Source organism: Musca domestica, unplaced genomic scaffold (genome assembly GCF_030504385.1).
Source record: "Musca domestica strain aabys unplaced genomic scaffold, Musca_domestica.polishedcontigs.V.1.1 16, whole genome shotgun sequence".
NCBI lineage: Eukaryota > Metazoa > Arthropoda > Insecta > Diptera > Muscidae > Musca > Musca domestica.
Window position 1 is genome coordinate 13,629,433 of NW_026712219.1, and position 27,237 is coordinate 13,656,669.

General features: G+C 32.2%; 1 protein-coding gene across 1 annotated transcript; it reads right to left on the reverse strand.

Moving 5' to 3' along the window:
- On the reverse strand, positions 1–21,931 carry LOC101899682 (uncharacterized). Its single transcript, XM_005181462.4, has 7 exons — positions 21,691–21,931; positions 6,090–6,291; positions 4,300–4,457; positions 3,965–4,202; positions 3,507–3,893; positions 1,035–1,443; positions 1–968 (listed from the first exon to the last, which is right to left on the reverse strand). The coding sequence occupies exons 2-7, from the start codon at positions 6,198–6,200 to the stop codon at positions 964–966; spliced, it is 1,308 nt and encodes a 435-aa protein (XP_005181519.1). The 5' UTR covers positions 6,201–6,291; positions 21,691–21,931; the 3' UTR covers positions 1–963.
- Positions 21,932–27,237: the final 5,306 nt, after the last annotated feature.

Consider the following 27,237-nt stretch of genomic DNA (forward strand, 5'->3'; position numbering starts at 1 on the left):
AAAATATAGATATATCGTATCGACTTAAGTTTGTTGTATTCTTTTATAAAAATAGATATATTATTAAGTATTTATATACTGCTAAATTTATGGTGATTATTTTGTGTGTTTTGTATATCATACTTGAATATTATTTACAATATTTTTATTTTTTAAATCCAAAAACATAATTTTTCACATATTTACAAAGAGAAACAAAAAAATTTCAGATAACAAAACAAATATCCCTTTAAAAAAATAAACACAAAACCAGATTCTTTTTCAATATTGGTTTGTGCCTACTCGCAGCATACATACATATATTTTTATATATACTATTAAAAAAAAATAATCATAAAATGAACAGGACATTTTTCAGTCTTAAAAATTAAATTACGAAATTGAAACAAACGAACATACATAAGACAAAAAAAAACTATGGCAATATAAGTAGATATATAATTAAAATAATAATATTTTTATGACTTATATATGTATGCATATATGTGTGTTTTTTATTTGTTATAATTTTTTTATATTTATTAAATATAATAAGAATATATGACGAGTATTATTTCGTGTAAAAAAATTGCATTTATTTTTTCTTTTTCTAAATATTAATTAAAATAACTCTTAGACAAAAGCTTTGTGCTAGAGCTTTTGGGCTTAGTTTAATTCAATTAAAAAATAATAATAATAATATTTATTGTTATAATCACATAGATGTTGGGTTGTTTTATGAATTTCAAATATTTAAGGATTCTTTTACAACATAGAAAGGGAGGTTCCTTATTGTAAATGAAAATTGATATTTTTCATTTTTTTATAAAATTTGTTTGCTTAAAATTAATAATAACATAAATTATGATATAAAGACGACTATAAATTAAAAACAAATTACATAAATAGTTAATAAAAAAAAAAACCGAATGCTTCCATGCATACCACCGGTCTACGTCTGGGCAGGACCTTTTCAATATTAGTTTATTCTACAAAAAAATGGAAATTTTTATTAGATTAGCAAATCTTTAGGTAATTTTTGAAAGCGTTCTTACCATGCGCACTAATTAAACTGCGCGAATCCCACAGCGACAGCTGGGACTGTGACAAACGATGATTCTGTGAGTAGAGCCGATATGGATAGTAATTGTAGCCAACACTTTGCTGATGGAATTGTGCAATGGGCAGCGGATGTGCCTGCTGTGGCAAATTTGCCAATTGCTGTTGCGATGCTGAGATTTTTCGTGCAATTTTGGCTTCTTTTTTACTCAGCTTGGCATTACTGCTGCCATTCGAATTGGAACTCTTTGAGGTCTTGATGAAATTGGGAATGCGTGCCAGCAGGCCACAATAGTAGGGGTCATCTTGCTTCTTGCGTTGCTGTGTCGATGACGAGTTCGTTGATGACTTTTTGTTCTTAACGCCTAGTATTGGCACAGATTGATTATAAATTTCATAATCGGGCTGGAAGGGAGGGAGGAGAAAAGAGGAAAATTTAAAAAAAATAAATTTTTTTCTAACATTTGGAATATTACACTGTGCGACAAAAGTCAATTTTTTTACAATTACGGAGAATATTCAGCAGATTATGAAAGTAGAGCTACAAAGACCCGAGTATCGGTGTTTTGAAAGTTTACATAGAAAAGTAACATAAATAGAGGCAGCAAGTTCCTCTCTCTTCAATACTTTTGGAAATTTTCGTATTAAGAATCCTCGGAATCCATGCATTTTATATATATAGTGTCCTGGGCAATATTGCAGAAAAAATATTTCAAATCGGAGTTATTCTTACTCATTTTCTGTACCAATGATTTAATCCAAAGATCTCTATCAAATCTCAAAGCTCAATTCTAAATATTACGAATTATATCTCAAACTATGAGGGTCCCTTTGTATAGGGTCAAAACAATACAGGGAAAAACCAGCTGCAGACTGCTGTCACTTCTAAGCCACTAGTCCGACAGCTGTTAAAATTATTCCAGTGACAGCTCATTATATTGTTTACAAGGGTAAAAATGCATTTTGGTGAGAATTTTCCAGAAAAAAAGTTATTCGTGATGGAATTCAAGCGTGATAGTGTGATTTCTTTATATTTGGCTCGAAAGCCACAAGTGGCTATCGTTAGAGTACTCCAGCATTTAAATGTGAATAAATCTTTTGTGTCTCGTACCATCGCTCGTTACAGGGATACTGGTAGCGTAGCTCGACGTTAAGGAAGAGGAAGGAAGAAAACAGCAACACCAGCAGAAATGGTTCGAAAAGTAAAGAAGCGACTTGATCAAAACCCGCGTTGAAGTGGCCGAATATATTCCATTCGGCAAATATTGAAAAATGTTGTAAAATATTGAAAAGCTCGGGACATTGCTATTCAAATTCCAAAAAGTCCAAGAACTTACACCGCATAGAAAGAAAATAGACTCAAAAGAGCTAAAGAGTTGCTTCGCTTGGCCGAAAGTGGTGAACTGCTATTTTTTCATGGTACGTATTGAATATACAAATTTCTTTTGTTCTGAGACTCGCAATGAAATTTGATCTAAAATAATATTTCCCTTCAGAATTTTTCCAAAAAAGTGAAATATGAAGGGAGATTTCACTCGGATTGGATTTGTGTTAAATCAACAGTATAAAAAAGCAAAGATATTATTTTTACTTTTGGTACATACATTTTGAATATAATTTTTTATAAAAACTATTGTACCTAGATATATGATTCATTCTGAGATTTATAGTGAAATTCGGTGTAGAATATTTCTTCTATTGACAACTTTCGCCTAAAATGAAATTTTATAATACTTTCAGACTAGAAAAAAGTCCGAGAGAAATTTGATAGAAAAAAGTTGGGAAATATTTTTAGTTTTTTTTTGGTAACATTGAAATAAATATTTACTTGATATATAATGAAAATAGAGATTTCTTTTCTTTGGTAACCTATAGTGAAATTTGATAAAGAATATTTTTGTCTTTGACGTAATCCTTCTAAAACGATGCTTAGATGGAGATTTATGCCCAAACTCACACAAAGTACGGTTTTAACCCTAATATGTGTTTTAAGTATATATGAATTTCCGGCGTTTAGCTAAGATTTAGACTTTTGATGTCTTCTAGGACCTATAGAAGAATTATATGACAAATAATTTTGTAGAATATGTTGACTTGCTATGCTGTCGTTTAAAGTGAGTTTTTAACCATATTTTTAAAAAAGAACCAAAAAGACCCCTTTGTTGACTTGTTCGAGGTTTATAATTTTTTGGCCAATATATTCCTCGTATTGTTATCTTTAAAATTGCCAAAGACACTATATACCTAAAATTTGCGGATTCCAAGAAATTCTACTCCGAACATTTCCAAAAGTGTGGAAGAGGGGAACTTTTCCCCTCAATTTAGGTTACTTTGCTAGGTACATTTTCAAAACGCCGAAACTCGAGTCTTCTGTTTTTAGTTTTAATTTCATAATCTGCTTGATTTTCTTAGTATTTCTATAATTTTTTAATTTTTTTTGAAAACTTTTCTTTTTGCGCTTGACCTACCTTTGGCACATAGGGACTATCATCCAAATAATTTCCAATATTATATAGACTGCGTCTACCCTTACTAGATGAATTCGACGAGGCATTCGAATCATCTGAAGCTGCAGGTGTTGGATATATTAGGCCGACTTGACTTTCGATTGTCGAATAGGGATCTTCGCTGCCATTGCCCGTCATGGCCTTGGGCAGGCTCTGTAAACGATTCTTAAGCATATCGATGGCTACGACATTAATGACCAGTATCCACAGTGGACAATTGATTAGATTATTATTCGATTTGACCAACGATATGGCAGATAGACATTGACGCTGCAACCGAGAACTCTCAGGATAGGCACGGCCCATTTCGCGATTAATGTTGGTGGTGAATTTACGCATATCGAAGAGCTGCATTAAAAATAAAAATAATTATAAATTAATAATCAAAATAAATAGATTCCAAGAAAGTGTTGCCTTACCTTGGCCGAGGTGCCCGACTGCAGGGCCATATTGGGCATTTGCAAAATATCTGCCCCAATTACCGTCTCCTCATTGGTTTGACTTGTATTGTGCACAAATACCCCGCTCTTGCCATAACGCTTGATGAACACATTGCCAATTTCATCCATTTTGATTTTGAATCCATCGCCAATGGACTTTTTGATGACCTTTATTTCGGAATCACGCATGGGATTATCGAAACCATTTAAGCCAATTCTGGAGGGGAAGACGAGAGAGAGTAGACATTAAATATTGAAGATCAAAAGCATATCTAAATATACAATATAACAAAAATATATGAATAAATACCCACCTGACGCCATCGAATCCTTGTTTAGAACCGTTTATGGAAATCACCGACGATCTGGCATAGGCCTTGGCAACTCGACGATTCTTTTCGAATACAATGATTTTAGCCCAAATCTCATCGTCGATTTGTTCCCATTTGCTCAGAACTTCATTAATGTGATCCTAAAAGAGAGATAGGAGAGAGAGAGAGAGAGAAAATATAAAAGAAAAAGAGATTATTGAAATGGCAAGCAGTGTTAACAAATTAATATTTAAAGACATTTGTAAGGGTTTTTAAATGTTTTTTTAAATTTTAATTTAATTTAATTAAATAATTAAATAAAAATAATTTTTTTGTAACACCCGAAATTTGAAATATTTTTCTTTTTCTTCGATTTTTTAAATAAAACTAACAGTGATTTTAAAATCGTCTCATCGAAATAATGGTTTTAGACCCCATGACTCTTTGGACCAAAACCGTTTCTGGACATTTTGGGTCGATCTAGCAGTGCCCGTATGTCCGTCTGTATGGCGCGGTGCGGTAACTGTCGAAATAAGTAATACTATTATCAAACCTATATCGAGTTGGGAGATGGTCAATATTGGTCCATTACTTTTGGTACCTTCCGCAAAAATGGTTAAAATTCTCCAAGAAAATAAATAAACTCATAGAAGAAGACTCATAGAGAAATGATCCTCCAATCTTTTTTAAACTTTGCAAATCCTAATATTTTTCAGTGCTAGGTCAGGTGTGAAAATGACAATTTAGGCTCACTATTTCTGGTACCTCTCCGACAAAGGATCAGAAATCGCAACGCTTATAAAATGAACTGAGGGTCCGATTGTCTTCAAATCGCAATTCCCAATATTTTTAACAAAAAAAAAAAAAAATAACTGGTGTGAAGATATCGGTCTTCTCCTTCTCTTACCTACCTCACAAAGGAGTCAACATTTTAAATAAGAAAAGGTTCATATAAGGCGAAATAAGCCTCCAATTCTCCTCAAATTCTGAAAATTGGTATTTGGAGGCCATAATGAATCCTAGTTCGTGTGGCGAAACATTGCATGTATAAGTCCACGCTTTGGTATAGCCCCCATATAACGGCACCTGCCGATATTTGGAAATTTGATGGTTTTTGTCACATTTCTTCGCGGATTTTTCTAAAAATTGGTATTTGTTGGTCATAATAGGTTCTAGTTCTGGTGGCGAAACATTGCATGTATAAGTCCACGATTTGGTATAGCCACGATTTGGTATAGCCCCCGATATTCGGTATTTTGATGATTTTTGCCACATTTCTTCGCGGATTTTTCTAAAAATTGATATTTGTGGGTCCTAATGGGTTCTAGCTCCTGAAACATTGTATATATAAGTCCCCATTTTTGTATAGCCCCATATAGCGGTACCTCCCCATATTCGGTATATTTTTGTCACATTTTCCCATGAATAAATCTAAAAATTGGTATTTGTGGGTCATTATGGGTTCTAATGTTTCCTTTACCCTAAATTGGAGCATATTAAAAGTTCGGCCCGTCCGAACTTAATGTTTTTTTTTTACTTGTTTATGCTGCGCAGTGTTACCAATGTAGTTCCAGCATTATTTATATATTTTTTTTATAGCCATGGGTCTTGGCCATTTTTTTCCAATCTTTTTAAAATCAAATAATTGTGAAATTTGTTTATTTTTTTTTTTTCAAAACATTTTTTGTTTCAATATTTCTAAAGGATATTTATGTTCTAGAAAATGTTCTAAACTATACTCCTGGGCTATATTTTCAAAATATTTTTAGCGAAATTAATTTTTTTTTACTTACCCTAAATAATTTCTCCTTGTCATACCAGACGTCCTCTTCCTCTTCTGTATTTGGACCTATGGCATCCAAATTATCCAAAGAACGTGAAATAATCTTGCGACGTGAAATCATTTTTGCTGTCTTTTTGGTTGTTGTTGTTGTTCTTTTTTTTGTAGGTGGGGGTTAATTGGAGTTTAGATGGGGATAGGAGTTGTTAGCCAATCTGCAAAAAAAAATGAAGAAAATTAGAAAAAAAAAATAATTATTTTAAAGTTAATTGTCTATTTTTATCAAATTTTTTAGACGAAAATGTAATGATTCAGGAGAAGCCAGACTCGAATAATTATAAAATAATACATTCTATTTTTTTATTTATAAAAAGTAGTAATAACAGTGAATTATGGTACACGCATTTAATATTTTTTTATTTTTTGGAAGTTAGGCCTGATAATTTGCCAGAAAAAAGGAGGGGAATGACTTTTTGGAAATTCTCATTTTTTTGCCCAAATTAATGTTGATGGGCGTACAAGAATATCAAAGAATGGTAATTTTGTAATTCAGCAAAGCAATTTAGTGAATTAATTATTTATAAGAAACCAATTTGTTTTTATACCCTACAACACTATGTGTTGGGGGTATTATAAGTTTGATTGGCCCAAAAATTATGTAACACCTCGAAATATTGGTTTCCCACATAGGAAAGTATATATGGATCTTCCTAGCTCGCCGAGCTGAGTCGATCTAGCTATGTATGTCCGTCCGTCCGTCTGTCCGTCTGTCCGTCTGTCCGTCTGTCCATGTTAATTTGTAATCACTCTACAGGTCGCAATTATGGCCCGATCTTCACGAAATTTAGAATGGAGGTGGGACTGGGGTCAGAATAGAACCCTATTTCTTTTGGAGATGATCGCCAAATGTTTAGGGGTTGAAATGGACCAAATACTGAAAAAATGTCAGATTTTGCAGTAGCTATACAGGTCGCAATTATAGACCAATCGACGCGGAATTTCGCATGTAGCTAGAGTTAAGGGCGGGGAAGAAGCCTACCAATTTGGGTGGTCATCGGATAACATTTAGCGGGTAAAATAGACCATATCTTTTGTGTTGAAAAAATTCAAAAATTTTCATTAAACCGCGAATATTTTAAATCCCGGCGAAATCACAAAGCCATGACAAGGTCACTTCTGATCTTTACATTGATGTTAACATCCAACAAAACGGATTTATAGCAAAATATGTGCGATATATATGTTTATCAAAGAAGATATGCTTGAAAAATCTCTTATATGTCGAGAACGGCTGAACTGATTTCGAAAGTTCTCATTAGTTTAGAATGGCCTCTTGGCAGGAAAGAAAAAGCGTCTAAAAAATCTCATAAAAATATCTCTCTAAAGATGAAAATATTGATTTTGTAAAATTTTCTCATATTTTTTTCAATTTTGTCATATTTTTGGCATATTTTCATTTTGAATTAAACATTTGGTAATATTTCTACAGCTAACAAAACTAAGTAGTTAGGATATCAGGATATCATATACAGGTCGCATTTATGGCCCGATCCTTACGAAATTTTGCATGGGGATAAGATGAGGGTCAGAATAGAAGCCTACTCTTTTTGGAGATGATCGCCATATATTTAGGGGTTGAAATGGACCAAAAAAACTGCAAAATTGTCAGCAGGTCGTAATTATCGCCCGACTCTCACGCACATTTAAATGGGGGTTACCGGACATTGCAAAAGCCAAGCAGTTTTGGATGGCCATCCAAAAATATTCAATGTGCGAAATAGTTTGCCAACCTTTGTAGACAGAATACGAAAATGTCCATTCCAGTGACTTTTTGGAGAATTCACAACGCTGATTTCGTTAACGCTGATTTCGTAGAAGAATATAGTCAAATGTCTGTATCTCATATAGATGCGTTTCAGTCAAAAACCAATAATAAATGATAATCTTTTGCCACTTCTGAGAGATTATAGGTCTTTGGGAAATATTGGTTCCAGATCTAGGAAGACCATTTACGTGCAACATCTACCAATAAATTGGAAATGAGCAAATTATTTTAAGTTGCTGTTATTCGAAAATTAGAGAACGGAACCTGATGGTTTTCTTTTATTATTTGTCACAAAATCTTGTGGAATTCTTTCGAGTGTCTCGCCTATATCAACTGTATGGTTTATTATAGTGTTGTAGGGTATTAAACGGTCGGCCCCGCTCGACTGTAGCCTTTGCTTACTTGTTTTTTTTTTGTTTTATTGTTCTTGAAATTCATTACAAACCAACAAAATCGCTCCTTCTTTGATTTCAAAAAGTTTGGTGATTGGTATCGCGTTTGTTTTGTTTATCGGGAATTTATGACTATCATAAATATTTATAATTTTTGGTGTTGTTGTTGTTAATGCATTGTTTTATGCAATACCACAACAGAATAAGAAACATAAATTCATATTTTTTATTACAATGTAGTTTTTGCACAACAACCATTCTCCCCCTTCCCGTCCTTCTTCTAGTTGTTGTTGTGGCTTTGGAAAATGTCAATTGTCATTTGATTTCTTTGAACATTTTGAAGAGGGAATTGAAAAAGTCACCAGTATTTGTTTTGCTAAGCACGTAATGGGAGTGATTGAAATCTTTCGGAGCGCAAAAATTGGATCCAGCACAGTTACACCCATTTATTCAAAATTTATGGTTATGTTTTGGGATTTGTAAAAAAAAAACAAAAAACAACAAGTGTTTGTTGTTGTTGTTATTTTTTCATTAAATAATTTGTGGTTTCTTTTCCGTATTGTTTTTTTTTGTTGTTGTTTTTGTGGGTTTGGTGCAATGGACTAAAAAATATGCAATCATGTTGTCCGTCTGCCTGCCGGCCTGTCAACCCAGCCAAGTTATTGTTGCTGTAATTGGGTCAGAAAAACACAAAATGGGCTAAGAATTTTTTGTTTTTCTGTCGTTTGCATAACAATAGCAAATATATTTATTTGGAGGGGAATATAAATAAATAATCAGAGCAAAAAAATCTGTTGTTTATTTTTAAACACTCGAGGACGTGGAAATATTTTGAAAATACCATTTTTTTTTGGAAAATCCAAAATTTTGAAGAACACCTCAGATTAAAGGAATTTCGGGCTGAAATTGTAAAAAATTCTTTTTGAAAGGAATTCATGTATATTAAAGAGTCATTTTGGGGTTAAAGCCATTCTTTGTTTAAGTTTGTCGAAAAATCTGCAACAAAGCATAATTTTAGAAGGATGACTTTAAAGACAAAAATATTCTTTATTAAATTTAGCTATAAATCCCCAAAGAAAAGAAATCCCTATTTACATTTCTAAAAACTACTTTCATCAATGTTTTCAAAAAAAAAAAAAAAAAAAAAAAAAAACGAAAATATTCCTATAATTTTTTTATCAAATTTTCCTCGGACTTTTTCCGATTTAAGGCCTGAAAGGTTGGTAAAATTAAATGGGAAATATGACAAAAACGTAAGCTTGAGCTGAATATATCGCAATACTCCATTCGGCAAATATTGAAAAAATGAGCTCGGGGTAAAGCCATTGAAATTCCAAAAAGTGCAAGAACATACACCGCAGCAGAAAGAAAATAGACTCAAACTAGGTAAAGAGGTGCTTCGCTTGCCGAATTTCTGAAAATGTGGACCTTCAGTTGACCACCAGAACTCAAGCGCCGGCCATGGTGTGGGCCACCATAACAGCCGATGATCGCATCAGAATAAATGCCGAATATTATCGCTAAAATATTCTGGAAGCTTTGGGCACGCCCAGACCTTGGACATTCCAATAGGACTCAGAACCATCGCAGTCAGCACGCGCCACCCAAGAATGGTTACAAAATGAGCTCCAGCGTCTCTGGAGTATTTTGGAAAGCAAGGTTGGCCTTAAAAAATACCAAAGTGGCGATCACCAAATCAACCGCTTCGCCGGGAATGGGCCAAAATACCGCAGAGCAACATTTGGGCAGCGTGTGACGGTTTCATTGGCTGTTTGAAGGCCATAATTCGTGCCAAAAGTGACCAATTCGAACAAATCTTAACATATTCTTAAATTTGATGCTATTTCCGACATTTTTTGCTTTCATTCAATAAAATTAAAAAAAAAAATGTAAAAATTATGGCATTTGATTTTGTTGCAGTTTATCTCACTCTGTCTTGGTCGACTTAGTTCCATTCCGACCCCTCAGTTCTCTAAAATTTTACCGATGATAAGGGTTTGGACCCCCTTGATGGATAAACCCATTTTTAAGAAAACTATTAATTTATGGGTTTTTATACCCTACAACACTATGTGTTGGGGGTATTATAAGTTTGATTGGCCCAAAAATTATGTAACACCTCGAAATATTGGTTTCCCACATAGGAAAGTATATATGGATCTTCCTAGCTCGCCGAGCTGAGTCGATCTAGCTATGTATGTCCGTCCGTCCGTCTGTCCGTCTGTCCGTCTGTCCGTCTGTCCATGTTAATTTGTAATCACTCTACAGGTCGCAATTATGGCCCGATCTTCACGAAATTTAGAATGGAGGTGGGACTGGGGTCAGAATAGAACCCTATTTCTTTTGGAGATGATCGCCAAATGTTTAGGGGTTGAAATGGACCAAATACTGAAAAAATGTCAGATTTTGCAGTAGCTATACAGGTCGCAATTATAGACCAATCGACGCGGAATTTCGCATGTAGCTAGAGTTAAGGGCGGGGAAGAAGCCTACCAATTTGGGTGGTCATCGGATAACATTTAGCGGGTAAAATAGACCATATCTTTTGTGTTGAAAAAATTCAAAAATTTTCATTAAACCGCGAATATTTTAAATCCCGGCGAAATCACAAAGCCATGACAAGGTCACTTCTGATCTTTACATTGATGTTAACATCCAACAAAACGGATTTATAGCAAAATATGTGCGATATATATGTTTATCAAAGAAGATATGCTTGAAAAATCTCTTATATGTCGAGAACGGCTGAACTGATTTCGAAAGTTCTCATTAGTTTAGAATGGCCTCTTGGCAGGAAAGAAAAAGCGTCTAAAAAATCTCATAAAAATATCTCTCTAAAGATGAAAATATTGATTTTGTAAAATTTTCTCATATTTTTTTCAATTTTGTCATATTTTTGGCATATTTTCATTTTGAATTAAACATTTGGTAATATTTCTACAGCTAACAAAACTAAGTAGTTAGGATATCAGGATATCATATACAGGTCGCATTTATGGCCCGATCCTTACGAAATTTTGCATGGGGATAAGATGAGGGTCAGAATAGAAGCCTACTCTTTTTGGAGATGATCGCCATATATTTAGGGGTTGAAATGGACCAAAAAAACTGCAAAATTGTCAGCAGGTCGTAATTATCGCCCGACTCTCACGCACATTTAAATGGGGGTTACCGGACATTGCAAAAGCCAAGCAGTTTTGGATGGCCATCCAAAAATATTCAATGTGCGAAATAGTTTGCCAACCTTTGTAGACAGAATACGAAAATGTCCATTCCAGTGACTTTTTGGAGAATTCACAACGCTGATTTCGTTAACGCTGATTTCGTAGAAGAATATAGTCAAATGTCTGTATCTCATATAGATGCGTTTCAGTCAAAAACCAATAATAAATGATAATCTTTTGCCACTTCTGAGAGATTATAGGTCTTTGGGAAATATTGGTTCCAGATCTAGGAAGACCATTTACGTGCAACATCTACCAATAAATTGGAAATGAGCAAATTATTTTAAGTTGCTGTTATTCGAAAATTAGAGAACGGAACCTGATGGTTTTCTTTTATTATTTGTCACAAAATCTTGTGGAATTCTTTCGAGTGTCTCGCCTATATCAACTGTATGGTTTATTATAGTGTTGTAGGGTATTAAACGGTCGGCCCCGCTCGACTGTAGCCTTTGCTTACTTGTTTTCATTTAAGAGCTTTTTTTTCTGGCACATGTCTAGCTTGACTTGGTTCAATTCCGGTCCCTTATTTAAACGTTGTCAACCTAAAGTCGGTTTTTTTGGAAAAGTCAGACGGTGGTTTATTGAATGGTTTATTGCCTCGATTTATTCTCTGAGGAATTTACTAATGACGAGGGTTTTTTAAGCTAGGTTGTTTGGTGGTGACGCCTTTGAACCTTCAGTGCAGTCTCCCCTTGAAAGATACACTAATTCAAAATGGTTTCTAAGAGAAATATGAATTTATGGGTTTTTAATCGGGCTCAATATCTGGCACTGTATTTTTTTTTGGCAAGAAACACCTATAGAGTTTGTTTTATGGAATCACCTATAAAAAAGAGATTTCCATTCACAAAGGTATCTTCAAACGGCTACTTAAAATAAAATTCAAATGGGAAGGACTACGATGGGCAATAGACTTTTAAATACACATTTTTTTCAGAAGACCTTAAAAAAATCATCCATTGAAAGACCATTTTTCAAAATGCCCTGAAATACCCCTTATTGAAATATGAACTATGAAGACAAAATGTTTGCGAAATACAATAGCATAGACTGTTTTAGTAGTTCTTTTCAAATTTCTAATATTTTAATAATTATAAAAATAAAATTTTAAAAAATATCCTTGCCAGAGACTTAATTTGTCTTCGTATTAAACCATCTAAAGATAAATTGAGAGAAAATTTTATTTGTCTCATATCGGGTCCGTCCTCAAAAAACTCCATAATATTTTAAGAACTTAAACTCTCATTTGAAGGCCTCTGGGTTTGGTAAACAAACTTTGCTCTCTAGTATCGTATTGTAATTTTCTTAATTTTTGTCAATATTTTGTGACATAGTTTTGCAGAAGAGGATTCTAAGGATTTCGGTGTTTTAATCAAATTTTTAATGTTTCTGAGTAGTCAGCTGTAAATAATTTTTTATTTGTTGGATCTGCTTCACCTTCAAATATTTCTAATTTGAATTTCAATTCGCATAACCGTTACTAATTTCGATTCAATTTTAATTCAAATTTCAACGAAACAAAATCCAGTTCCAGAATATAATCCGTTAACCCAAAGCCAGATATTCTGGTTCTTACCAATTGCCACCATCATTGCCTGACATTTCACACATAATGCCAGAATACTTTCTCCTCAAAATTCCCGGCAAATAAACCAAAACTCGACGAATACAATATTCTGTTTTTTGGCCAACCCCCACACACAAAACTCACAAACACACACATACACACGTAAAACAGCAACACCATACACTTTGTTGTTAAGATACAATCTTCCCAAAAATAACTCAAGAAGCTTCATGGATTTATTTTTCGGGGTTTCTAAGCCAAACAAAAAATCAAATAAATTTTAAAATGCCATCGACAAAAAAACCCAAAATAAAAAATCAAATGAAATGCCATAAAAACGTATTATTACTTATTCTCGTTTTTATACAACGCATTGTTGTTGTTTTTGTGCTTAAACGAAAATCAATGTCACATTAACCTGAGGTGCATACCAAATAAGTACCGTAAGCCCGAGACGATTGGCTAACTGTGTGACTAACTTAACCAGCTGGACATGCAAAGTACAAATATACCTACATACATACGTACATTTGTACATACATTTGTATATTTGTCTATACGTCCGTGCGATGGATATGTTTGCCCGATAATGTTAATGGCAAATAGATGAGCGCACACACACACACACTTCAAAAAGAAGAAGCCAAAACAAATTTGTAACAACAAATGAAAAAAGCAACAACAACAAAAACCTCAATGATAAATAAACAGTACTTCTGCCGCAAATAATTGCTAGATTAACTCTCACGTCGTTGTTGGTGTTGGTTAGATTTAAGTGCTCCCGAAAAAGAGAGTGTGCTCTGAGAAATAAAAAAACGAAACAAAAGACTTAAGACACAAACGTGCCATGACATTTAAATGTTAGAAATTTTTTGATGTCATTTCCAGTTCTAATTTCTTTTCACAAATTAACCCATAATGAATGGCAATAAAACGAAAGACGAAAACGAGATTGAGATTGATATCCGTTGTGGCTGATTTGATCATCCGAAATTGTCATTGTATCAATTTGTCACATAGGGTGTTAATTAAATGCAGCAATTTCATTAATTCGTCCAGTTGATGATGATGATGATGATTATCTCAGGTAGCAACGTTTTGTTGGAAATGTTAAATAAAATCGTTTTTAAATGATTGAAAGTAGATTTTTACAACCTAAGACTGATTGTGCATTTGAATTAATGTCACAAGTGTCAGATTTAAATTGGTTTATAGTGGTAATGGCTTAATTTTGTTGGTGAGTCACGTTAGAGATTTTTTCTTGCGGCAAAAGACACCATTAGCCGGTGGTAGACCTTTGTAAAGATCATTTTATTTTAGGTAAACCTTATGAAATCTTTCAATAATTTTTTATATTTTTTAAATGTCTATTGTTGCTAGAAGTCCCTTCAAGGCGTCTTCTATTTAAAGAAGACCTCTTGAAACCAATTCTACACAAAAAGTCCTTCTTAAAGGTTTTCTGAAGGTCTTTTCTAAAGGTTGAACTAGGAAAAATACATTTTCAAAGGTCTTTGCAAAATGTCAGACAAGAGACAAAAGGGGTTTCTACTATGGATAGTAGAACATCCAAAGGTCTTCTAAAAATATGAGAACTTCTAAAGGGGTTTTATTGGCGAAAGAGCTTGTATCAAAGGATACAATGCGTTTCTGCAAATTTTCTAGAGAATAAATACTACTTTTCGGGTATTTTATGGAAGAAGGCCGATTATTCTACACGTCTTATGTAGAGAAAAGGTCTTCCTAAAGGTCTAAAGGGAAAGGACCTTTCTAAGGGAAAATGATGCCTTTCTGTAGAAAAAGGCCTTCCTAAAAGTCTTTAATACGGAAAGACCTTTCTAAAGATTTTTTTTAGAGAGAGAGAGGGTCTAAGAATGCATTTCTATAAGAGAGAAGGGGTTTCTAAATGATTTCTCTCTCTTTTTCTTTCTAAAGTTTTTCATTTTTACAGAGAATGCCTTTCTGTAGATTTTCTATGGAAATATACCTTCCTAAAACACTTCAATAGAGTGGAGACATTTCTAAAGGTTCTCTAGGCACAGAAGAGCTTTGAAGTCGTTTATGTAAATAAATATTTTCAAAGGTCTTCTCTAAAAAAATTTCTTTTTCTGTCTTTTTTTTTTAAAGAAGGTCTTCCACACGGGAGTGGAATTTCCAACGGCCTTCTGGAGAGAAAGGGGCCTTTCCTTAAACCTTTACAAATAAACCTTTTACAAAGTTCTTAAACCTTTTTCAAAGTTTGATGAGCATTCTAAAGGTCTCCTAAAGATAGTGGCATAAAAGGGCATTTGAAGGTCGTGTAGATAAAATGGCTTTAATAGGTGTTGTACTTTAATGAGGTCGAAAAGTCTCCTTTAACCAGGAGACCTTTAATAATGTATGCTCTTACAATTTGGAGAGCCGTTAAATTCGAGAGAGAGAGAGAGAGAGATAGAGAGAAATAGATAAAGAGTATCGAACTTTTGTTGACCTAGAGAAGGCTATTCCTGCCAAAATATTCAGCTTTCTACGCAGTTCCGATTGGTAAGCAAGGTTGGCACTGAAAAATACCAAAGTGTCGATCACCGCAAGCAAGCGCTTCGCCGAGAATGGGCCAAAATACCGCAGAGCAACATTCGGGCAGCGTGTGACGGTTTCATTGGCCGTTTGAAGGCCATAATTCGTGCCAAACTTGATGCTATTTCCGACATTTTTTGGTTTCATCCAATAAAATTTAAAAAAAAAATTAAAAATTATGGCGTTTGACTTTGTTGCAGTTTTTTTTATCTCACCCTGTATTCTTATATGGAACGAAAAAATGTCAAGCTGGCGGGCTATGATCCACACACCCACGTGCGGGAGGAGAGCTGTCATTAAATTTTAAGCCTCCACTGTACAAATAGTTGTAACTAAAATACCAAGTTACATGGGCTCACCTTCAAAATATGTAAAACCTAATACAAATCGACAACATATGAGCGTGAGTTGAATTTGCCAGCGACATGGTCAAAACCAAACAAAAAATAAGGGGGGAATAACAAAAACATGTTGTAAATTCACAAGCCACCAGACTTACAAGTTCAAAGAAAAACCCCCAACGCACCAATAACAACAACAACAATACTCTTTGGTGGCAGTCAAAATAGACTATTGAAATTCCAAAAACAAAAATGTGTCAAGATTGAACTTTCATTCTGAAAACGACAGCAGACATCATAAAATTGAACCTCCAATTGGAAAATGTGTTTGGAGGTATTGTTGTTGCTGTTTCCAAACTCTACAATGTAAATTCAATACAATATTAAATTCAAATTATGCACCAATTTGCATTGCCATGGAAAAGTCATAAAACTAAATTCAAAACAACTCCATGTAAGAATGTAAGGCAAGGCAGTGATTTTATTTAAATTGTCCGAGCCATTAAACCACTGGCCCAGTATCGGTGACTAGAATTGTAAATTGAAAAAATCACAGAAATTCCCCAAAAGACTTCTATTCAACAAATTTTGTTACACATTTGTGACACATCTGCTTACACGAACTAGAAGAAAACGTGAGGAAATGTCAGGAATTTTTATAAAAAAATAGAAAAAATGGAAAATACTTTCTTTTTTTGTTTGACCACCACCAAAAAAATAAATGTGTGGTGGGGTCATATAAATTACAAAAACAACAAATAATTTATTTTTTCTTTCGTTTTTAAAAAGAGTGGTGTTCAATTATTTTTTTTATTTCCAAAAAACCATGAACTTTGTTTAGCAACACGGTTTGCTCATAAAAGAAATTTTAGAAAAAGGAATACGAAAAAACACGGATCTTGTATTTGAGTGGGCGTTTCTTTATATTCAGGTCTACAATGGGTGTGTGCTGTTTGCTATCTGTGTGTGTGTGTGTCATATGTGTTAATAGAATTAATTTAATCTCTTCTGTCTCCAGAATCTGTTCTATCAACTGGAAAGAAGTGGTTATTATGGCCTCCAACCATAAATGGTGACAAAACTATTTTGTCACTGTCTCAGTCAGGGGTTTTTTTCTGTGCCATTTTCTGTGGTAAACTCAATATTTGTTTTTGTTTTTATGTTTTTAAGAGTATTTGGCTATGCCTCAATTAAAATCCGAAAGTAGATTTAAATTTCAATAACCAGAATAAGAATATATTGGCAAATTCGAAAAAAGCATATTAAAATGGAATGATTTACGTCATGGCATGATTCATTTGGGGAATTTGGACGGGTCAATCACATAATTTAAATAGAGAATAGGTTTACATGCATATGTAATTTTGAATGGGTATGAGGTGAGAATTTTAATTTAGTTTTCTGAAATTTTATAAAATTTTGTGGAGCAACCCAAAAAAAAAAAAAAAAAAAAAAAAAAAACATTACAAATCGGATTACCAACCCATTATTTTGACATGAATATTCCGCACGAAATAAGTACTTATTTTATGGCCACTAAAGGTCGGTAAATAAGTGTAAATATAAGGACTTTTAGTATACAAACAAAAAAATAATAATAATAAGTAAAAAAGCTGTGAACTTTGAAAGACCTCCACCATTTGGTACGAAAATGGCAATTTTTGAAAAAAAAATCCGTTAAAAATTATGTTAAAATCTTAAAAATACCCAATGTAGCCGTTATATTAGGGTCTATACGACGATGTGGACCGAATATAGGGAGGTACAATAATATGGGGGCTATACGAAGACGCGGACCTGCATAGAAAAATTTCTGTCTTAGGCTGTAGTATCCATAACGAACTTCAAATACCAGTTTTGAAACCATTCCGGCGAATAATGTCGCCAAAAAAATCCGTTAAAAATTATGTTAAAATCTTAAAAATACCCAATGTAGCCGTTATATTAGGGTCTATACGACGATGTGGACCGAATATAGGGAGGTACAATAATATGGGGGCTATACGAAGACGCGGACCTGCATAGAAAAATTTCTGTCTTAGGCTGTAGTATCCATAACGAACTTCAAATACCAGTTTTGAAACCATTCCGGCGAATAATGTCGCCAAAAGCATCAAAATACCGAATATCGGGAGGTACAGCTATATGGGTGCTATACGAAGACTTGAGCCTGCATAGATGATTTTTTGTCACAGACTGTAGTTCCCATTACGAACTCTATATACGTAGTTTCAAACAATTCCGGTGAATATTGTCGCTGAAATCATCAAAATACCGAATATCGGCAGATACCGTTATGTGGGGGCTATACGAAGACGTGGACCTGACAACAGACAATTTTTTTTCATAGGCTGTAGTATCCATTACGAACTTCAAATACCACATTTGAAACAATTCCGGTAAATAATGTCGCTAAAATCATCAAAATACCGAATATCGTGAGGTACCGTTATATGGGTGCTATACGAAGACTTGGACCTACACAGACACTTACTGCCTTAGGCTGTAGTATCCATTACGAACATCAAATACCAGTTTTGAAACAATTTCGGTGAATAATGTCGCTGAAATCATCAAAATACGGAATATGGGGAGGTACCGTTATATGAGGACTATACCAAAACGTGGACCTACATGGCCCATTTTCAATACCAAAAGTCCTGAAGACATAATACACATTTGAGCAAAATTTTATCAACCTACATCATTTTGTTCGGAAACTAGATTTCCACAGACGGACAGACGGAGGGACATCGCTTAATCGACATAGAATTTTATGCTGATCAAGAATAAATATACTTATATATATATACTGAAATGTATATTTCGATATTTCAAAAATAACATTTGAAATTCTTTCTGATTTCTTAAATTTCGATTGCACATTATATCAGAGTCACATATAAAGTGGAATTTTCACACCTATCTTTAGCATTTTTGTTGAATGCTTTTAGGCGTTTTTCTGCCACAATTTTTAACTTCATTGAAAAAAGTTTTAAAGATAAATATAGTATAACAAATAATGTAGTTTACATAGAAGTTTAAAAAAATCGTTGGAAACGCCTTAAAGTAGGCTATACAAATGCTAAATACATTCTACACTTTATACAAGTCTCTAATATGAGGTGTAAACTGGCCGGTAATGTTAGTTTTTATAAATAAATAAATACCTAAATATATGAATAATTTTGAATTTTGGCCGGGAAAGAGGTCAAATTCCGTTATTACCGTTATATGAATAATTTCATGACTGCCACAAAAAGTTTAAGTTGGGGTATCCAAAGAGATTATTGAACTGAACTTGTAGATGTCGTATGCTTCCAAGTGAAATGAAAAAAGTAATATTATTTTATTGTTGATTTAAATGTTTATCGATAGATTGTCAATGGTAGTTTCTTCTAAAAATTGTTTTGTTCTTAAGTCTTTTGTTTCCATGCTTCATGTGTATTTCCACATTCTTAAATGCAAATTATAGTGTGGCTGTTAAAAAAAAAACTAAACAATTTCTAAGAAATTCTTCGAAAAATGAATTTCAAAAGTATTCGATAAAAAGTTATTCTTCTAAAACCTAAGAGATTTGAAAAATCTAATTTCAACGATCGAAAAAATTGTTGTCACTGACGAAAAAAAATTAAAAATATGGTTGTAAATCAGCAGGCGAATTTATTCCGACACAAAAGGTTAAAATTTTAATTTTAATAAAGAAAAAAAGTTTTGCACATCCCCATGTTTTCATCAATATTAGATGAAGTGGTAAACTTCGGTATCTGGGACCTCACCCGTATTTCAACATAATAAGATATTATATTTATATCAGATTAAATGTTTCGGCAAAACCGGCTAATAATTTCTAACTTTTTTTAGATATTTTTTTGTTTTTTTTTTCAGAGTTTTATTTTTAATCAAATAAAGTCATATAAATATTTTAAATTTTTAAAATATTTTTTTTTAATTTTTTAAAATTTGTTATGCATTTTTAATATTTTTTAGAGTTTATTTTTGGTTTAAAAGTCCTTTACTATTTAATTTTTACAATGTCGTTTTGTTTTTTTTTAAGTTTATTATTTTATATATTTTTCTATATATATTTTTAATTATTTATGTATACACTTAATTTTGTAATTTTTTAAGACGATTTTAGATGTTTGAGAGTTCATTTTTTTATAATCAGAGCTTATTCCTTGTTTTTTTTTAAATGAGTTTTTAAAACATTTTTCTATTTTTTTCGCTAAAAAGTCCTTTGAAATCGCTAGCTTTTTTATTTTAAATTTGTACGAAGTATTTTCAACTGCTTAAAACTAACTATTACAAAAAATAGTTAGTATTAAAAGTTACAGTTACAGTTATTAATAGTTACATAGTTACTCTGTCCCATTATTTTTAGTTCTTTAAAAACAACGTTTATTTTTTAGTGTTTTTTATATTTTTCTCATATTAACGTCAACAGTTTATTTTGCTATCATTTTTTTGTATATATTTTATATTTTTTCTTTTTTTGACTTTCACATTTAGTTTTATTTTTTATAATTTAGTACATTTTTATAACGTTCTTAAATATTTTTCCAAACATTTTTAGTTTTTTTATAATTTTCTTAAATATTTTTTTCAAAACTCTGTTAGTAGTTTTTTAAATTATTTCGAGTTGAATTTATTGTCCTTCAATTTTTTTTTTATGTTTTGCATATATTTTTTTAAGTAATAGTTTTTTAGAGTTTAATTTTTACTTCATAATTTTAATTTTTTTTTTCCGAAAAATATTTATATTTGTTTCTTTATTGTTCACAGTTTATTTTCATACTTTTTTCAGATATTATTAGAAAATGTAGTCATTTATTTTTTTTTTCAATATATTTATTTTTTAGCATTTTTTTGTTATTTTTTGAATCATTTACAGTTTATTTCTAGATTTTTTTTTCAGATATGTTTAGAAGGCGTAGTCATTTATATTTTTTCAAAATTTATATTTATTCAAAATTGTTTATTTTTTTATAATATTTTTTGTATTTTCTTTAACAGTATTCTTCAAACATTTTGAATGTTTTTTACCATTTCAAAAGTTTTGATTAGAAAATATTTATTTTTGTATAATATTTTATCATTTTGTTTGTTATTTTTTTATAATTTGCAGTTTATATCTAGATTTTTTCAGACATTTTTAGAAGGCGTAGTCATTTTCTTGTAATATTTTTTTAGAATTCTCTTTAACAGGATTTTGCAAATTTTTTTATGTTTTTTACCATTCCAAGAGTTTAGATTAGAAAATATTTTTTTTATAATATTTTATAATTTTTTATTATTTGCAGTTTATTTCTAGATTTTTTTTTCAGATATTTTTAGAAAGCTCACTCATTTATATTTTTTCAAAATTGATATTTTTTCCAAATTGTTTATTTTTTTTATTTATATTATTTTTCTTTAACAAAACATTTTTATTTTTTTTTACCATTTCAAGAGTTTAGATTTTTATATAACTGTTTCAATTATTATTTTTTTTTTCAAAAATTTAAAGTCGGCTTTTTATTTTGTTATATTTTTTATAATATGTAGTTAATTTGTTCACCGTTACTTTTTGCGTTTTTTTCACATGTTTTTGATTTTTTTATTTTTTATTTACAGTTCTTTTTTTTTAAATATATATTTTTTAATTTTGTCCACATTTACTTAATCCAAATTTCTTTTGTTTCCAAATATGAAAAAATCTCCAACACCCACCTTGCTTTCCAATTAAGAAGAAATTAAATTTTTTTTTCCTAAATTTAATTATTTTTTTTAATATATTTTGGCGAACAGTTCCCTTTTAAAGTCTATCCAAAGCCGCTGACAAAAAATTGCTTGTCAATTTTTTTGTCTGTGTTTTAGCTTGCTTTCCGTTCGACCCAAAAGGAACTACTGTTGCGGCTTAAATTTGTCAATCTCTTGAGGTGGTGGGTATTGTGTGGCTGGCTATGTTTCTATTTGGCAGAGTGGCCAAACGAGAATTCAAATGAAATTGAATTCTCACACCAACACCACTGGCAGAAAACAACACCTAATAGAAGTACCCATACACAAGCAAAACTTTTACTTTTGTTTTCTTCTTGCTCTCTCTCCCTCCCTCTTGCTTGGCAGAAGACAAATCCCAAGCAAAATAAAATTAATTTAATTTCTTGAAATTTCACTTAATGAATATTTAAGTTAAGAAAATTATATGTATTTTAGAGAAAAAAAATACATCCATAATTAATCCATAGATTTTTCAATTTATTTTCTAGATGAGAAGTAAATGTTTTTGTTTTTATGCTTGCTGACGTACGAGCCAGCGAGCTCTATACAATATCAGCAATATCTTGGCAATAGACAAAAAAAAAACAACTAAATCCCAAATCATTTGGAAGAACAAGTTCTGGCTTTATTGTTTTCGACAAAAAAAGAACAACAAAACTGGTAAAATTAAAAAATTCGTATTCAAAATATCTTCAAAATCATATGTAAATTAATATGCAAAATTTTAAAACTGAAACATGTTTCTTCTCTTTTGGTGGCTCTCTGAATTTTGAAATTGAACATGAGCTTGGCAAATGTTATTTTTTATTAGCATAATTTCGACTCTATTTTTCTGGTTTTCAAAACGAATATATTATAAATTTTATTATGATTCCTGTTTCTTTTTTCTAAGATTCTACAGTTAGAATAAGTAAACGTTGTATAATAATTGAAATTAGAGACATTTAAGTTTATGGCACTCGGTTTTAATAGTGGCAAACCGTTAATGTTTATCTGTATTTGAAATTAATTGAAACAGTTTTTGTTTTTGGAAATTAAACCAACTTTTTTAATTAATGCCTATAAAAGCATATATCATTCAAGATTTAAAGTTCAAGAATAATTAATTGACACCTTTCCTTGCCTTTTCCTCAATACTCTCCCTCTTATTTCAACTCTCTCCCACAATTGCCCGCTCTCCCGCTAAATATCTCTCTCATGAATTGTTGTCATGAAACTGTTACATTTTATTATGACATTTTGAGGTGAGAAACATGTCTGTAATCATTTATTGTTATTATTGTTGTCTCTCTTGTTTTTTTTTGTTATAACATTACAAGCCATAAATAATCATAACACCAACAAAAATAAACCCAAAAAGCATAATGGGTGAAATATTGTTAATAATAAAATAACAATAATAAAATGCTGCATCACAACTTTGATGAGTAGAGCAGAGTGTGGTCAATTGTTGCATTGTAAGAGTGTATGTGTGTTTCTTTACAAGAGCAATAAAATAAAGATGAGTAATTGGAGTGTTAACAAACGGTAGCTGAAATTAGGAAATATTTTGTAGGTATTTCAAGGATGTTTATATTGAAAGAAACTTAAAAAATAGGGTGTATTTTTTTGGAATGACATTATTTGAAAATTCGTACGAAATGTACTACAATTAAATAAAAATTTAATACTTTGTATGGGACAAACGGAACGAGCTGGATTTCTGCAATTTGGAATGAGTGTCACTGATGTAGTGCAGGATAGATGTACCAAAAGGTTTCTTGGAAATCCGATCTTAAAGGGTTAAGTACCCTTAAAAAGTTCTAAAATGGTACTAAAATTCGTTAAAGCCTTGACGAAACGGCTGAAGCCAGAACCTTGCAATTTTGCAAGAGGGTCAGTCTTGGTAAGTAGGCTTAGAAATTCGTACTAAATGAATAAGAAAAGTACTAAAATGTACTAAAAATTTAATGCTTTTTATTGGACAAACGCAATGAGCTAGAATTTGAAAATTTTAAATGAGATGGAGTGCGGTGTAGATGAACCAAAAGGATTGCTTTGAAATTCAAACCTTAAGATCACGAAAAGTGCTACAATTGTACTAAACTTCTGTAATTGTACCATTTGATATAATGTGAACAGAAAGAGCTAAATATTTCAAATTTGTTATAAGATTCAGGGTTGGAAAGTAAGTTTGATATGTGAGTGGTTTTGCAAACGGATGAAGTCTGAATTTTTGAAATTTTGTATTGATTGAAGATAGGTTTATGTTGAAGAGGTGGTTCTGGATATTTATTTTTTTAATTTTATTGAATAAAAGCAAAAAATTTCGGAAATAGCATCAAATTTTAGAATAAGTTTAGATTTGTTCGAAATGGCCACCTTTGGCACGAATTATGGCCTTCAAACGGCCAATGAAACCGTCACACGCTGCCCGAATGTTGCTCTGCAGTATTTTGGCCTTGAGGTGATCGACACTTGAGATGATCGACACTTTGGTATTTTTTAGTGCCAACCTTGCCTTCCAAAATACTCCAGACACAATAGTCCAACGGATTGGTATCCGCAGATTTTGGTGGCCATTGTGCGCTGGAAATGAAGCGAGGAACTTCATTTTGTAACCACTCTTGGGTGGCGCGTGCTGAACGCGATGGTGCTGAGTCCTGTTGGAATGTCCAAGGCCTGCGACCAAAATGTTTGCTTGCCGAAGGCTTTAATACACCCTGCAGAATATTTTCGCACTAATATTCGGCATTTATAGTGATGCCACGGTTGATTATATTTTCAGTTAATACGAGCGGAGAGCGACCATCGGCTGTTATGGCGGCCCACAACATCACCACGGCCGGCGCTTGAGTTCTGGCGGCCAACCGAAGGTGCACATTCTCAGCTGACCTCTTTGAAAAGCAAACACGATCATTTTGTTTGTTTACAAACTGCTGGGCAACGAATGTTTTCTCATCGGAGAAAATCAAATTCGGCAGTTCACCACTTTCGGCCAAGCGAAACAACTCTTTAGCTCTTTTGAGTTTATTTTCTTTCTGTTGCGGTGTAAGTTCTTGTACATTTTGGAATTTAAATGGCTTTACCCCGAGCTCATTTTTCAATATTTGCCGAATGGAACATTGCGATATGTTCAGCTCACGAGCCATTTTTCAGTCACTATTAAGTCGTTTCTTTACTTTTTGAACCATTTCTGTTGATGTTGCTGTTTTCTTCTGTCCACTTCCTTGACGTCGGGCTACTCTACCAGTATCACGGTAACGAGCGATGGTACGTTTAAATGCTGAAGTGCTCTAACGATTGCATTTTGTTGTTTTCCAGCCAAATATAAAGAAATCACACTATCACGCTTGAATTTCATCAGGAATAACTTTTTTTTTTGGAAAATTCTCACCAAAATGCTTTTGTAGGCTTGTAAACAATATAATGAACTGTCACTGGAATAATTTTAACAGCTGTCGGGCGAGGGGTTTAGAAATTACATCAGTCTGATGTTGGTAGTCGTTTTTCCAAAATCTCGATTTAGATCTGATAGTCTTAAAAAACAATTTTATGTATGAAAATCCTTCGTTTGATCATTTTTTTAAAAAAAATACTTCTATTCTATTTTAATAAAATTAAAAATTCAATTTGAATTTTCATAAACTATGACTCATGGTTATGTATATTGAGTCAAACCCCAAAAAAATCATTTAAGAATTTATGCATGGATTTTCCAAAGCATTGTCAAAAGCATAATCATAAATTATTCCAAAACCATTTTTGTTCTCTAAATATCCAAAATGCAATCAATCGACAACTAGACATGCCTCCCTCCACATCCTCACCACAAAACAGCAAATGACATTTTTTGTTTCTATGGCCAAACAAAAGAAAAAAAGGTGTGGTGGTGGTACATGTTCCTTTCCAGTTGGCCAAAAGCAAAAAAAAAATTGTTAATAATAAATTATTTTGGTTATTATTGAGTTATTAAGAGCAACGTTTCTGGCCCAGCTTGTCGTGTTAAAATTTTGTCTTTTTTTGCAAAAAAAAAAAAAAAAAAAATAAAAGAAAATTAAACAACAACATGAGCTTAAACTAAAAACAATCTGGTTTTCTTTTCATTTCAGCCAAACAACCTTGAAAGTACGCTAAAATATACATACCCGCACACACACACACAAACATGCAATACCAAATTGGACAGATTTGATCTACAATACCAGGCCAGTAACCAAGCAAAGAGACAGACAGACAGACATATGATTTAATAACATAATGTGGTGGTCATGTAAAGGTCTTAGTGTTTGTGTGTGTGTGTTTTATCTAAAATTCTTCAAGAAAATCCAACAACAATAAAAATAGCAATGAGACCACCTTGTCATAGAATGACAAGAGATTTGAGTGAATGGTGACCAGAATAGATGGCAAATTCAAGGGGGTTGCTTGGGTGGGTCTTACCAACACAATACAACCAATGACCACCACCACTACCACCATCACTAAGTCTGTTTTTTTTGCTATTCTTCAAGCTGACAAGAACGCTTAATTCATTTGCTTTGTTTTCATACTTCTTAATATGCTAAATGTTGAAATTAAATTAAAAAACACACACTCGTGCAGCCGCAACAACAGACACATGTAATCGCCGAAGATTAAGACCCGCTTTAAGCGCAAACCTTAAGCTAGTAAACCAGTTTAATAAAAACGCACAACAACACAAAATTATAAAACAAAATAAGTTGGTTTTTAATCCATTCTTTCTTAAGTGATGTGATATAAATTTTGAGTTTTTTTTTTTTCAAAACTAAATCCGGTTTCAATAACAGCGGACTCAAAAAAAAATTCCCAAAAATAAATTAACAACAAAATATATAACTAATTTAAAATAATTTAACCATAAATGACCAAAAAACAATAGTTTATGTCGTATTGTTTTTGTTGTTGTAGCCAAAAAGTAACATTTGTATAGGAATAATAACGACAACAACAACAAAATAAATAAATAAAACAAATAAAAGAATTTTAACCTTTATTTGGTCATTGGCTTTGATAGTGAAATTCCAAATGAAATCAGAATTTTAGAAGGAACCCAAGGTCATGGGAGGAGTTTCAAACAATTTTGACTGAGTCAAATATTTGAAAATTTCAAATGTTCAATCAAACATTATAAAAAAGAAAAAACTTTCCAATATTTTTTGAAAGAAGCAAAAATTAGGGCAGTTTTCAAATAAATCTAAAAAACAATCCTCATAATTTGGTTATATTTTTAAGGACTTTATGGACAATAATTTAAGATCTTTTAAGCAACTTTGAAGGACATTGTTGTCAATTTTTTAAAGGATTCAAGAAAATTCTCAGAGATTTTTTAAAACGATTTTTAAAGTATTTTTTTTTTCAAAAACCCAAAGGCAGTTTGTTTTCCAAGTACACAAGGTCATAAAACTTGGTTTTTTAAGGACATTTTTTCCAAGGACCCAAAGGTTATCGGTTGTGGGATTCTAAAGAAATTTTGAACAATCGTAGATTTTTAAT